This window comes from Elgaria multicarinata, chromosome 4 (genome assembly GCF_023053635.1).
Source record: "Elgaria multicarinata webbii isolate HBS135686 ecotype San Diego chromosome 4, rElgMul1.1.pri, whole genome shotgun sequence".
Classification (NCBI taxonomy): Eukaryota; Metazoa; Chordata; class Lepidosauria; order Squamata; family Anguidae; genus Elgaria; species Elgaria multicarinata.
In genome coordinates, this window is record NC_086174.1 from 33,528,239 (window position 1) to 33,543,880 (window position 15,642).

At 40.4% G+C, this 15,642-nt stretch overlaps 1 protein-coding gene across 2 annotated transcripts in view; it reads left to right on the forward strand.

Moving 5' to 3' along the window:
- The window catches only part of KCTD3 (potassium channel tetramerization domain containing 3), a 52,091-nt gene that overhangs the window by 14,580 nt on the left and 21,869 nt on the right, over positions 1–15,642 (forward strand). For both annotated transcript variants that reach the window (XR_010025366.1, XM_063124048.1), the window contains exons 6-10: positions 965–1,045; positions 2,426–2,566; positions 4,152–4,242; positions 8,160–8,350; positions 12,988–13,103. Coding sequence is in view for 1 of the 2 variants with exons in the window: in XM_063124048.1 (XP_062980118.1) it covers positions 965–1,045; positions 2,426–2,566; positions 4,152–4,242; positions 8,160–8,350; positions 12,988–13,103 (620 nt within the window). In the remaining variant the exon portion in view is untranslated. The remainder of the gene's footprint in view (positions 1–964; positions 1,046–2,425; positions 2,567–4,151; positions 4,243–8,159; positions 8,351–12,987; positions 13,104–15,642) is intronic.

Sequence of the window (15,642 nt, forward strand, 5' to 3'; positions counted from 1 at the left end):
CCGGGATCAGGGAGGGATGATCCCTCCCTTGCCCCAGGATCTCGCCCTCCCCTTTAGCCCCAGTTTTTCCACGGTCTCCTGAGACCACGGAAGGTGTGGCCAGGTGCCGCAGGTTGACCCAGCTCCTCACGATTCCTCGTGAAGAGCCAGGAACGGCAGATGGGGCGCAGCGCTCCTTAGGAGCACTGCACCCATTGGAGGTAGGGTGGGGGGAGTGGGGAAAACAGTTTATTTTTTTAAAAAAACCTTACCTTTTGCGCACGAGCGTTCATGCGCTGGTGCCCCTTTAATCCCCCCCAAATGGCGGGTGCGACGCCTCTCCTTCTGAGGTCGTCGTGTGTAAACAGAGGAGGGATCTCTCGATAAACACATAGCGAGATCTTCATCCTCCGTCGGGGGCTAACCGATAGGTCTAGCTAAGGCCCAAGAGAGGTACACTTGATGAGGAAATGGGACAGGGCCTTTTGGATTGCAGCACCCTGATTGTGTAACTGCCTTCCAAAAGAGGTTTGAGTCCCTCATTGATGGTTTTTAGACAGGTGGTTAAGACTTATTTTATCTTATTCCACCAGTCTTTTGATTTATTTTAATTGCTAGGGGTTTGTAAATTGCTTTTGTTAGCTTGTTTTTATTGCTCTTTGGTTTTTATTATTTCATTTAATTGTTATTTTAGTGTTGTAAACCCCCTAGGGGACTTTTCTGAGGGCCAAACAGCTTTCTGTAAATCATTTTATAAATAAATATTTCTCCCCCCTTGGAAAAAATTGCCAAGTTCTCCCTCCCCCATACACACGCAGCATGGTGAAATGGGGAGAGGCTCTTGTGCTCTGCTTAAAGTAAATTCAAGGTATGTTTAAGGTGATGTTTGAAAACTAGACTTGCCGTCTTGGTAAAAAGGTAAAGGCAATGGAAAAATCTTCTTAATGTCAAGTTCATTCTTAGTACACATGCTGTTTTCTTTCAGTAAGAAGATTGCTCTTGTGTGAAGAGCTAGAGCGTTCCTCTTGTGGCAGCGTTCTTTTTCATGGATATTTGCCACCTCCAGGTACTTGCATACGTTTTGCATGCCATTGCTGACCTCGGAAGCAAGAAGCAACTCTTGAAAACTACTGTGGCTTTGCAGTTATGAGATTTTCCAAAAAGGAATTTTGAATCTATCAGGTTATTGGGCTTTGCTATTTGTAAAGTTACATGGTCACACCCGCTATAAAGTTTTCACTTCAAGATGTTCTCAGTATTTTAATATAAACTGTTCTCTGCTGCCTCCTTGCTGTTATTTCTAGACATATCCCAGAATCCCTTGGGTAGCAATAGGTGCCATAATGCCATTGAAACATTATACTTTATCGCTTAGTCACCCACCTGCCTTAGCTCTCTGGCTTTTATTGGTGCTGAGGGGTGGTGTCTTTTTCAGGCTAAAGAGGGGTCACTCAGTAGTTCAGCAAGCCATTGTGAGTCCCCACTGGGAAATATACCTCCATACTATATCCACTGGACATATGGCAACCATGTGAATGCTTAATTAAAAGGCTTTAATAAATTAAAGCCTTATAGGGCTGTAGCGTACTGCTTTTAGTGAGTGGCTGATCTATAAACACAAGTTATCTGTTAGTTCATTGTTTTCTTGATAAGTCAGTGTACACCAAAACTATACAATAGAGTAGTTATTAATATTTTGAAGAACTTATGGTTTGGATCCTGAGGGCTGCTACATCTTAGGGTCAAGCAGCCCTCTGGGATGGTATGGAATGGGGCATGGAGGGCTGCCGGGGGAGTGGGAAATTGGTCAAAATTGGAAAGAGGCACCTTCGAAGAATCCAGATCTACTCACGTGAGGTGCCTCTTCCTGATTTTTGGAAAATTCCTCTTCACCACATAGCCCCAGTGCTATTCCGTAGGGTGCCCTACACTCAGAGGAACTCGAGGAGAGTGCATTTTGGAGAAGGGGATGGGGAAGTCCCTTCCCATTTATTTATTTATTTGTTTATTTTACAAAATTTATGAATTGTCTATATCAAAAACAAAAAACATTCCGAGTGGTGAACAGTGAAGTAGAAAAGAATCAACAATGAAAAAAATCAAAATATTTAAAATCAAGTTGTACAATAAATCTGTGGCTGCTCATTCAGGAAAAGCTTTTTAAATAAAAATGTCTTTAGCAGACACCAAAAACAAAGGAACTACTTGACATCAGCTGGCAGGGAATTCCACAAATGAGAACTCCAAGTTAACTCTAAATGGACCTGAGGTCCATGTGGAACCACCATGAATGTCTCCTCTGATGTCCTCAGTGACCGACCAGGCTGATAAGGGAGAAGGTGCACCCTCCCATGAGCGTCCATCCACTCACAGTTCTTGGGACTTAGTCTTGGGTGTTTTAACTACCTACAACCAAATAAGATAAATGTCTTCTTTTTTCTCTTAGGCATTCCAAGTCGTAAGATCAGCAGCTCTACAGGGACATCTACTGATGTTAGAACCCCTCAAAATTGCCCTGAAGGTGAGGCCCGAGGAGGGAATATGCAGCCTTCACTTGCTGGTACTGGAGAAGATACTGTTAGGCTAGGTGAGGAATATCGTCTTCTTTTTTTAATGCATTTAAAATCTGTGGGAGAGTATCTTATAGTTGTGTCTAAAAATCCAAAATTGGTTCTCGCATTGATACGTTCATTCTTCAAAATTGTGATGATTTATAGATTTGGCTGAAGATGCGCCCTTCAATGCAAAACAAGCTACAAGTGTATGAAGGCTGAAACTTGGTTACGTGTTGTGTGTCTAGACAAAGAAATGGCAACATTACAGGCTGTTTGTGCTGGCTACAACTTGATTTCGGGCACCTGCTTACATGCGATGGGAGTATAGGTTGGAAATCCCAAATGTAATTCTTCTCAGTCAAGCAGTATGTCTTTATGAAGTAAAAACCATTATTTTCTGTGGTGAACTTATCTGAACTCTCGGACATTCCATGACAGAACATTTAGATGCATGAAAATGTTGGTACAAAGCATTCAATACTAATAGAATAAATGGAGTACTGATGAAATAAATGTTTACTGTAATTTTGAGTTCTATTTATTTACTAGGCTGCAGTATTGGCCAAATACTGTGTGGTGGTCATCCATCTGCACCTGTGATCAATCTCTTCTTCCTCACCATTGCATCTGACCATGCAGATGTTCTGCTGTGTTAGACGAGACAGAAAGAATGCATGTGTGCACACAGATAGCAGACATATAGCACTCTGCTTTGGTTCCCCAGAGTTAGCTAGACTTTGCTAACCCTCCTCTCTGCATTGTGCAGAAGCATTTTGACTGGTCTGTCTTCCGTTGGCTTCCATCTAGTGTGGTATAACTAGGAAGGCAGTGATAGGTGGTGGCTGAATGCACATATACTCGATGGGCTTTGCAGGCAGTTGGTCCCAGTACTTTAGGCATTGCCATACTGAGCTAGTTGGACCAATAGCTTGACTTTTGTGTAAAGCAGATTCATATGCAGATAGCAAACTGCATTGTTGTTCTGCTATACACAAGGTCAATCCCGTTTAGCTCTATCTTCTATACTAAGGTTACTAAATTCTAGAATTGCTACAAATGATGTAAACTGACTTACAGTTGCATAAGTTATTCTGCTTCTGCCAATGGCTACTAGTCATGCTGGCAACATATTATCTTGAGTATCAGAGGCAGAATGATTCTCAATACTAGTTGGTCCGGAAAACAAGTGGGAGTGTGCTATTGCAAAAAAGTTCACGAAACCATGGTTATGAACTGTGGGGGCAATCTGCACACAAGAAGCATTCCATAGTTATGGACTGAGAAGTATTTGGTCTGCATGGAAACTCAAGTTGCCCTCCTTGGCTTCTGGAAATCCTAATCACCTCCCCATTTTGATTTCTGAACTCTCACATCTGTCTTCGTAGCCCAAAAAGTTAGAAGTGTACATGAGAGAGAGAGAGACTGAGAATGCAAGTTCAGATTTTCAAGGTGCTGAATTTGGTGCCCAGTACCAATTTCATACTTGCATAATGCGATTGTGGAATTTCAGAATTCACATTACCCTATCTATACAAGTGAAATTGTATTGGTGGCTAAAGAAAAAATGTTCATGATTGTGGATAACTTCACCTTGCCTCTGCTGTCTTGTTTTTAAAGGATTTCCTGTGGATCCGCGAAAAGTCTTGATAGTGGCTGGCCATCACAACTGGATTGTAGCTGCATATGCTCACTTTGCAGTTTGTTATAGGTAAAGATTGTGTTTCGGGTATCTTTTAATATTTGTGCTGTTTTATGGGACAAAACATTTTCCTAAAATATGACATGGTTGTTTCTTTTAAGAAACACAGCTGCTTAAGGCTTTTTTTTTGGTAACAATGCGGAAAATAGTAAAGCAGACAGAGGGAGCTTTTATAACTTCATCCCCTGCAATAGTAGATACCTTTCTTCAATCAGGCATGTTGGACCCATCTCAAAGCTGTTTTCCCCAAGAGTTCTTGTATTTAGATGTACATAGACAAGTACAAAATGTATGTTTCATATCATTTGTCCCACAAATGATCTCTGATGTTGAGTATATCAGAGACCATTTTTGGGACATTTTTTTTTAAATAAACTTGTTTTACAGAATTACTGTATACAAGAAACAATAGCATGAACATTTCAGTTACCCTGTTCAGATGACAAGCTAAGCCATGGTGGTTAAGCATTTTGAGCTAAACGTTATGGTTAGTGTGTCGTGTGAGCCATGACTTAGCGTGTCATGTGAACTGTTCCTAAACGTGGCTACATAAACAGAGTTTAAACATGCTCACTAACCATTTGCTGCAAAAGGGTTAGCGGCCTAACCATGGCTCAGTACAGTGTTCCCAAACTTTTTCAGGTAACTGCCCCCTTGGTTCCACAAACTCATGCCCAGTGCCCCCTACCCTACACTATAAAAATCATTATTCAGAATAGCGTTTTTCAACGATCCACTAAGGAAGATAATAATAATAAAATTCAAAACAGTAACAATTAATTGAATATTTATTCAAAATCCAATTAATTTTTTTAGTTTATTCAATTAAACATAATTGATGAACTTGATCCAGTGATATCATCTTTTCAAAGTCTGATAGTCATTTAGCAAGAATATTAGATATCACGTTTAGTAACTAGGGTAAACCTCACTATTCTGTAAATTCTTAATGTGATGGATAGGCTTGATGAAGTGATACCAGTTTCCCAATGACTGGTTTAAAGTCACTTAACATGAGTCTTAGGCCACAGCTAGACCTAAGGTTTATCCTGGGATCATCCAGGGCTCGCCCCTGCCTGAGCACTGGATCCCCTGTGTCTCACCTAGATGAACAGGTTTGACCCCTGGACGATCCAGAGATAAACCTTAGGTCTAGCTATGGCCTTAAATCACCACGTTTAGTAATCTGGAATCGATTTCTTTGCTTAGAGAGAAGTAGGCAGACCATACTAAAACCACATTCCACTAAATATGATGTTGGAAATGCAACCAGGAGCTTCTGAACCCCTCACCATAGTGCAGGATAGCGATCAGAAATTTCCTTCTGTAGCCAAAACTCCTGGTACGGAAAAGACCACTTCAAGTGCCCCCTGCCGCCCCTTTGCCTCTTAGTGCCCCCCCTGCCGCCCCCTTGCCTCTTAGGGCCCCCCCATGCCATACCACCGCCCCCAAGGGGACGGTACTGCCCACTTTGGAAACCACTGGCTTAGTATGTTGTCTGAACAGGCCCAATGTGTGGAATAGTCTGTCTGATTTAGGGATTTCATGGTACAATGCTGTGAGTTACTGCATCCAGTATAAATTCAATGAGACTGGAGTGCTTCAGTCAAGTGCTGTGGTGTAACACATACTGTGCTGTGCCTGCATGTTGGGCCAGTTCTGGTTCAATAGAATGGGTTGACGCTATTATTCAAGGAATGGCAACTATTGCCAAATAATTGCTACATTTCTTTAACATGTTAATTGGCATAAAAGTAATGTTGAAAGGGTATTGGGAATGATTTGAAGCAACCACTCTGATACCAACTTTATAACCCTAATAAACTTAGAATGAGATTGCAGCAGACATATAGTATAGCTGGAAAGTACTGAACCGTGTGTTTTACATGTGGCATCTGTGTAGCTTTGTCGTTTCAAGTCACAGATATCTTTCGACACGAATATATTCTTCTCTTAGTTTCCTTGCTTTTTCAAGCAAATTGGCAAAATCACTTTTTCTGCAAATCGAAACATTTAATGCTTTAATTTGACACATCCCTTCTATTTTGTATGTATGTGATAGCCTAGACATTAGCATCTCTTTGTTCTCATTACCAAGATTGTTCCTATAGTCTAGAAACTTGAGAAATGCTCAGCGTATCTTAGAACTTCATAGCGCCCCTTTTGTCGGTGTATGTGTGTGATTGTGGTTTTCTCTGAAGTATAGTAATAACAATTCTGAGATACACTTCCTTTCTAATGAGAAGTGCCTAGTCTGAATTTAGGTGCTTCACAAGGAATAAATATCTGCCAGCCTACATATTCTTCCATAGACGTGTATGACTATAATGAAAGAGAACTTTCTTTTCTTGTGCAAAATGGAATAGTTGTCTTTTTATTTTCTGAGCGGCACAAATACTAAAAACGCTTTCCACACTGAGGAGCTCCTAGATTTATACCATATGGCCACCGTTTAATTTTTACGGCTCCTTACATGCAATGAAACTCCAAACCAATATATTCACATCTTACATGTCTGCATTTAGGATTGTTGTTACATAATAATCTTATTACAGCCTATTCTGCTTGACTGCAGCAGTGGGAGAGGTAAGCATGGCTGATACCATTGGCTTGGCTGAGATTGACAACCACTTGGCTCCTCCTTTCCCTGAACTTTCTATTAGCAGCCATTCCACCTGGGTGCAGTAGAGGGGAGAGCTGGGACAGCAGGGCCCACTTGGCAGAGAGAAACTTGCCATTTAGCTCTTCCCCTTCCTTAACATTGTCCATTTCATCTGGCCATTATAAGCACTTCAAACATTTGTACCCAACGCTACTTTTCCCCCTAGTTCCTTCACGATCCCTTTTATTTATTTATTTAAAACATTTGTATCCCGCCCTATATCACTAGGATCTCAGGGCAGCATACAGATAAAATCATACAATATAAAACAAATATACACAGCTAAAAACAAATTAAATCATTAATCAAGTTAAAACCAGTATATAATTTAAAAGCAATAAAACAATTAAAACAGTTAAAACAATGTGCAAGCCAGGTGAATTTAACCATTAAAGTCTTTGTTAAAAAGCCACGTTTTTACTTGGCGTCAGAATAAAGTCAGTGCTGGCACCAGTCGGGCCCCCAAGGGGAGGGCATTCCACAGCCGGGGTGCCACAACAGAGAAAGCCCTCTCCCATGTCCCACCATAGCATATGTCTTGCGCTGGTGGGATGCGGAGGAGGGCTCCTCCAACATATCTCAAGTCTCGGGCAGGCATATATAGGGAGAGGTGCTCCCTCAAGTATCGAGGTCCCAAGCCGTTTAGGGCTTTAAACATCTTTACCAACACCTTGAATTCCAACTGGAAGCATATAGGCAGCCAGTGTAATTCCTTTGTAAGATGGTCTCTGTAAGATGTGTCTGCCAGTCTAGTGTTATCTATTAAATTGTAAGCCTGCAGGCAGGGACTCTCTCATTTTCCCTCTTTTTGCAGCACCTAAAAAAACTGTTAGGTATGTTATAAATGTTAGGTGATGATGATACACCCTTTTTCCTTTGACATTGCTGGGATTTCTGCTGATTATGTCATATTATCAAGTGCCAAGGTGAGAAAATATAGGAGGCTACCTTTTAGAATACTGGAGAGGGTGGGTTTCACTTCTCTGTTCTTAAAGCTAATTGCTGATAGATGAATCCATAATTACTGGCTTATTATACATTTGATACAGCACATATCTAGGTTTTAATTTGAAGGTATTGAAATTATTCTCACTTAATGAGAATGTAGGATATAGGATGTTTCAAATGATTTTATGCCCCCTGAAAGCTGGGATAACTGGCTTCTTCTGAAGTTTGGGTATACCTTGGAATGCTTACTTATAGAAACATGTTTTAAATCGTTTTGAACTGTAATACATAAATAAATACTAATTCTTTCTCTTAGAATTAAAGAATCTTCTGGATGGCAACAGGTGTTCACAAGTCCATACTTGGACTGGACTATTGAGCGTGTGGCTCTGAATGCAAAGGTTGTTGGTGGTCCACATGGAGACAAAGATAAAATGGTTGCTGTTGCATCTGAGAGCAGCATCATTTTATGGAGCGTTCAGGATGGTGGTAGTGGTAGTGAAATAGGTGAGTGTGAGATGTGGGGTTTTTTTTTTACTTCTAATGGCTCAGTGTTTTACATTTCCTGGCCTGGTTCAGACAACACGCTAAACCGTGCTGCTTAACTACAAAATGGTTAAGGGAATGCATGCATTCCCTTAACCATTTTGTGGTTAAGCAGCACGGTTTAGCGTGTTATCTGAACCAGGCCACTGTCTGACTACTTGACTGCATTTTTTTTGCTTGCTGGATACACTTAACATTTACTTCTTTATCAATCACTCATTGGCTAAAGCAGTATTTTAATATGAAGGAAGATGAAATCTAAGCGCCAATGTTGCCTTAATGGGTGGATAGTGGTATATGTCAATTACAGAAGTGTTACTGAAGCCCTGTTGTGATAATAAGTAGAAAGTAATTTAATTTGTGACTGACTTATTGCAGCTCTGCATGGTGAACCTGAATGTGGGAATTAGAGATGACAGTTTGGAATGACTGCCAGCATGTCTTGTTCTTACTAAAAGCCGTGTTTCTCAAGATCTCCTTCTGATAACCTTCAAAAATCATAATTTGGGCAATGCTTTGCCACTAATAATCTTTTGAGCAGAAATTAGCAGAGATAGCTAGCACTGGGCATTGGTCAGCTTCAGAGCCAAAGGCTTCACATTACCAGAAGGTACTTAAATATGGAAAAAGCTTCCAGAGAAGCCAAATATTTCACTCTAGAGATCTGATTGATAGCTTGTCTTTCTTATTAAAATATATACTTGCTTCCAAACATCAGCAGTGGCCTTTTTGCGCAGGGGCAGATATACAAAGAATCTCTTGAGTTCTAAAAGTAGCATTTAAGTAGTGGTGTAGTGATAATGACAGATTGTTTCCCCCAGCTATGAAGAGCTGTCACCATAGATATAATCTACTTACCAGCAAAGATGTGTAGTGCCTTGATGCATTTTTCCAAAATTAGTTGTATGTTAAGAGAGGTACTCAATAAGAGTGGGTTTGCTTCCTGCCCTCAAGTAATTAAGCCCCTGAGGGAATCAATATTTTAGTGGGGGAAATGACTTTAGAACAGTGTGAATAGTCAATTAAATTTGGTTGTCTGTGCACTGTGACAGTGCAGATTATTTTATTTATTTATCAGTGCCTTTCAATATGCAATTATCAGGTAGTTTACAAAGTTAAAAAGAATAACGAATACAATGAAGCAGCAATGAATTTAATTCAATTAAGACAGCAGGATAAAAGCAGTGAAAAGAAAAACAACAACTTTGGTACAAAGTCTTAAGGGCATATTTAAAAGGTCATCACCTGGTGCCGAAAAGACATCTTTGTCAGTACCAGGCAAGCTTCCTTGAGGGAAGAATTCCACAAATAAAGCAGAGTTGCCATCGGTAGCCATGGAGAAGAGTACAAATTATATAACTGTGTAAGTTATAAAACACCCTTCCCCAACCTGGTGCCCGCCAGATGTTTTGGAGCAAAACTCCCACCATCCCTGACTGGTGCTAACAGGAGTTGTAGCCTGGATAAGAGAAGATTGAGGGTAGACATGATAGCACTCTTGAAATACTTGAAAGGTTGTCACACAGAGGAGGGCCAGGATCATTTCTTGATCATCCCAGAGTGCAGGACATGGAATAATGGGCTCAAGTTCCAGGAAGCCAGATTCTGGCTGGATATCAGGAAAAACTTCCTGACTGTTAGAGCAATACGACAATGGAACCAGTTACGTAGGGAGGTGGTGGGCTCTCCCACACTAGAGGCATTCAAGAGGCAGCTGGACAACCATCTGTCAGGGATGCTTTAGGGTGGATTCCTGCATTGAGCAGGGGGTTGGACTCGATGGCCTTATAGGCCCCTTCCAACTCTACTATTCTATGATTCTATGATACTTAATTATTTTTAATAGTACAATTGTATACACGTTTGCAGTGATAGGAGGAAGTGTTTGCCTCTTCAAAGAAACTATGCTCATTTTATTCTGGTAGCAGATAAGAGTTGACAAGGGAACCTAAACTTTAGATCTGCTGTGCTTCCTCTTCTGTAGCTTGATTGGAGGGACTTATAGCTAATTTATCTTTTTCTTTTTTAGTGCAAGGGAACAGGGAGATTAAATAAATGAAAAAAGTTACTTTCTGGTGCCTTCTTCCTCTTACCCATTATATGCCCTAGCCTCCCTGTGTTGCCTATGTGGGCCATATCATTTCACGACTAACAAACTTTTAATCTGGGACCTGTAATCCAAGCATTTCATGGTTCTCAGAACATAAGGATCCTTGCAGTGGAATGATTCTTTCAAATAGTTGTCTTTAGGAAAAGACCGGTATAGGAATGAAATACTTTACTGTTAGAGAATAACCTGTTTGCATGCATAAATTTGAATTATGCCTGGCATCACTGAGATTGCATTGTAAATTTATTCTATTAACCAGCAGAAATTGAGTACTAAGGAAATTATATCACACTTCACTTTCTAATTCTACTTCCTATTCTTTAGCATTCTTAGGCCTTAGCTAGACCTAAGGTTTGTCCCGGGGTCATCCCTGCCTGCTCCCGGGATATCCTGTGTGTCATTTACCTGAACAGGGATGACCCCGGGACGATCCCGGGATAAACCTTAGGTCTAGCTAAGGCCTCTGTATTCAACCTTCTATCTCACTTGAACTGTGGCTCTCCTCTCTACATTCAGTGAAAGCTAAATTGGACTTTTAAAAGTGATAACCTGCTGGTTTAAAATGTCTTAAACAATTAAATAGAAAATGAATATAGCCAACATCAATAGAATAAATAACTCTGTTCAGAACTATAGCTGTATCATACAACATGCTTTAAAAATATGGATGTATTGAAATGAATGTGTATCAGAACTATATAGATATATTTTAGTTCATTTTGCTAATTTACTAAGCAGGACTCCACTCTTTCAGAAAACTTTACAGGCCCATTTCTCTTTCAAAGGCCTAATGTTAGCAGCCCTGCCTTGGGATAGAGAAGTAATGCTTTGTTCATGTCCTGGAAAAGAAACAATTTGTTGTTACAAACACTCTTCAGAAGCTGACAACACCATCTATGGAAAATTGCAAGGGCTGGCATCTCCATGATAGAGCTCTCCCAGAGGCTGTTTTCCCTTCAATATTACTTACATAAGATACCACTACTGGATTGCTGCTATAAGCAATATTTTACTGAGAGGGCCCCTTAAGACAAGAGCCTGTCATTACTTATACCATCGTCTTCCCTGTGGACGGCCATCAGGATTGTTGAGCCTAAGCAGGAGTGACACTTTAAATTCCTTCAGACTATTCATGCTGTCTTCCTTGATTTCCCTGAACCTCATCCTTCTCCAGAGTAATCAATTCTAGTTGTTTCTCTCCTTTTTATTATTGCCTGCTTTTATGCACCCTGCTGTTAAATATAGTCAGCATCACAGATGATCATATGCCCTGAAAAATTATTTGGCATTGTAATTAAGTCACTATGCACCAGGCTTCTTGGCTGCTTTTGGAAAACATAGTAGCTACTGTCCACCACTTTAAAATAGCATATTCGTTCTTGGTGTCATAGTTTTGTTCTCATACATTTTGGAAATCAGAAGTTTCTTCAAAGAGTTTTCGTAGAGCTTTGTATACAAAAAGTACTTAGATAATTGCATGTTTGTCCATTGTAGGATTAATTCTTAAATAGATTCATAATAAAATTATTGAGAGCAGACTTCATTTGGCTGTATTTCTCATATGATAAGCTTATTAATTCTGATCTAATGGATGTAACTGGCAGGCATTCTGTTAAATCAGCCCAGGAAATAAACTGACTGTAAGAATATTTCTTCAGTCTCGCAGTATTGCGACTCCCTTTAAATAGTTTGCATTCATATTAAATGTTAATAACCAACTAATTTATCATGACAGCTTGTGTCAAAAATCAGATTATAATCCATAGATAATTTACTGCCATTGATAACTGGAAGGAGAGTTTGCATGTATATGAATCAGTTTAACAGTCTCTTGTGATATTGAGGGGGGGGGGAATTGAAAGGTAAAGTTTCTAACCTTTGCACTTCAACCATGCAAAATTTGGTTGAGGAAATGGTACAAGACCATTCATTATAACAGTAAAAATAGAAGAAATTTCCTGTTTCAACAAACACAGAGACTCAAATGTACAGTTGGATAGTTACATCATAGGCATTTTGACCTTGTTATGTGGCAGTGGTGGCCTGTTCCTTCTGCCACTTGTAGCCTTAGCTCAGACTGGATGAGTTTGCTGGATCCTAGGCCACAGCTAGACCTAAGGTTTATCCTGGGATCATCCAGGGTTCGCCCCTGCCTGAGCACTGGATCCTCTGTGTGTCACCTAGATGAACAGGTTTGACTCCTGGACGATCCAGGGATAAACCTTAGGTCTAGCTACAGCCCTAGCTGACTGTTCTTCATTATGGGTGAAGGTGTTACTGAATCCACACCAACCAATCTGCAGTTGGATAGGATATTGTTACAGCAGAAGAGAGAATTTATTAGTCTTTTTTCACATACTTTCTGAAAACAACATTTACATGCTCATGCAAGCTATTGTGTTCTAAAGAAGTGCCTTTACGTCTTGTATTTATTCTGGAAACAAATTTAATGACACTTTTGGTGTTTGGGTGTGTGTTTTTCTTATAGGAATATTTAGTCTTGGAGTCCCTGTAGATGCTCTCTTCTTCATTGGTAACCAGTTGGTGGCTACTAGTCATACAGGAAAAGTGGGAGTATGGAATGCTGTAACTCAACATTGGCAGGTATCTTAAATGAAAATGCTTACAGTTCTGCGTTTTATAAGGATGCAAAAAAAAAAGGCATCGATTTTTAGATGATACATTCTGATACTTTGGTTTTCTCTGGTTTTTCCCTATTGAAATGTTATTTCAAGATAGTGGCTCTTAAGAATGTGCAAGTCACAAAGCTTTATATTACAATTTATCAGTAAAACTATTAAACTTGTCAGTATTTGCTTGCAAGTCAGACTAATCCTATCTTACACTCAAGACAAAAGAGGTTTTTGTGTGTGTTAATCCTGTGAAACTCAGAAATTCTGTCATCTAGTCAAAAGCTTTTCAACTGATGGTACTGTACATCATGCCTCAAAGATAACTACTTTATATTTCTCTTCTCAAATGCCTGTGATTTTTATATATTATGCATTCTGACAATGGGAAGAGGGATTCTTGGATTCCAGACAAGACTGAGGGAAGAGCTGGGCATTCATGCAAGAAACAAACCTTGTAACCCAGCCAGATGAATGTCTCTGTGGCACAATGTAAAGACACTGTGTAATGAAATCCAAGAGGCTGCCTTGCAAATCTCGAGAGGCAGAAGTGACCTAAGGCTGACTCCTGTGGCTGCCACAGCACTGGTTGAATAAATCCTGATTTTACCCGTAAGTGACAGTCATGCCAACGAGTAACACTACGAGAATGCAAAGAGCCAAGTGTTGTAATGCAGTAATTTTGTTATGTATTGAAGGCTGACCTAGTATGTTTGAGTGTAATGAAAATAGCTAAAATCCGTTTAAAAGCTCTGTCAGCCCCCTCTTAAAAATGCTTGAGACTCAGCCTGCATTTATAAGAAGGTGATCTACGTTTAGCTACTATTTTTTAGGAGTTACTCAGCTGTGACTGCCTTGTTTCTGTGCTGTTCAAACAATTCCTAATGTACTCATGTTATATAATCTACTCCCCACAACCCCTGAAGCTCAGTGAAGTGTGGATATCCAAGAGTTTCTGTTCTGCTTTATAATAAGGAAATACTTAGTCTGTGTCTCCCTTATGAACAGAACAGCATACTTGGAATGGGTGGAAAAATCTCTACTCTGGTAATGTTCACATGCACAAAAAAAGCAATCTGTGCATCAGTTCCCCCCTGACTTGCTGCTATCTCAGGGCTCATCTACACCAAGCAGGATATTCCACTATGAAAGTGGTGTGAAGGCGGTATATAAAAGGCAGGAGCCACACTGCTGCTTTATAGTGGCACTGAAGTGCACTGACAACTGTTGGGGCCTATGACACATCTACACCAAGCAGGATAGAACAATGATATTGGCATGGAAGAGGTATATGGAACGTGTCAATGAGCCCCAACAGTTGCCAGTGTACTTCAATACCGCTATAAAGCAGTACTGTGGCTCCTGCCTTTTATATACCGCTTTCATGCCACTTTCATAGTGGAATATCCTGCTTGGTGTAGATGAGCCCTCAGTGAGAAAAATAACAGGCAGGCGTCAAAGCACAAAATAGGCTGGTGCTCACTTGTTGCCCAGTACTGGGCCTCATGTACACATGTATGCCTCCCATCATAAGTTACACTGTAAGCACAGAATAGAGATTAATTGATTGATTTACAGCAGTTCTATGCTGTCCCATAACTAGGGTTCTTCCGAATGAAGTGCCTATGTTTTACTTCACTTCTGTTAACAAACCCTCCTGTTTGTTTTAAGTACAAAAGCGTTTTAATAGGAGGTAGAGGGGAAAGTGCTGTCTCTTTCATTGGCACAATATCAGTTGGAACTGCCATGTCCTTTATAACGAACTATGATTCAATAAAATCTGGACAGATTCAGAGAAGAGCAACAACATTGATTAAAAACTACATAAAATACAATTAAAGGTTAAAGAATTGGCTTTGGTCTTGAGAGAAACATAAAGTAATATCACTGTGCATCCTCAGGACATACATTTCTATACACATTTGAACCTACTTTTCCATGTTGTGGGACTGCACCCTTCTGGAACACAAACAGGTGGGGAGGAATTCCTCTGGTGCTAGACAACCTGGGGCCCTCCAGATGTTTTGGACCAGAACTCCTATGCTCCCTTACCATTGACCATGCTGACTGGGCTTATGGGAGAGCACCAGGTTCCCTACCCCACCTCTTGCCTATGTGGCCTTAGCTCTATTCTGCTGGAGGGCAACCTGCTATCTGTCCTGTACATAGCCAGTGTGGTGTAGTGGCTAAAGTGTTGGACTGGGAGTCGAGAGATCCGGGTTCTAGTCCCCACCTGGCCATGGAAACCCACTGGGTGACAAATCACAGAGTCAGCCTAGCCTACCTCACAGGGTTGTTGTTGTGAGGACAAAATGGAGAGGAGGGGGGGATTAGGTATGCCACCTTGGGTTCCTTGGAGGAAAAAAGGCAGGATATAAATGCAATAACTAATAAATAAAAAGAAAATTAAATATTAACGAATGCACTGGAGCACAGTATGTTTAATGTTAGGAATCTTGGTCTAGTTAGCAGGGTTCCTTCATATCTTGGAGAGAGCAATAGAGAAAGATTGA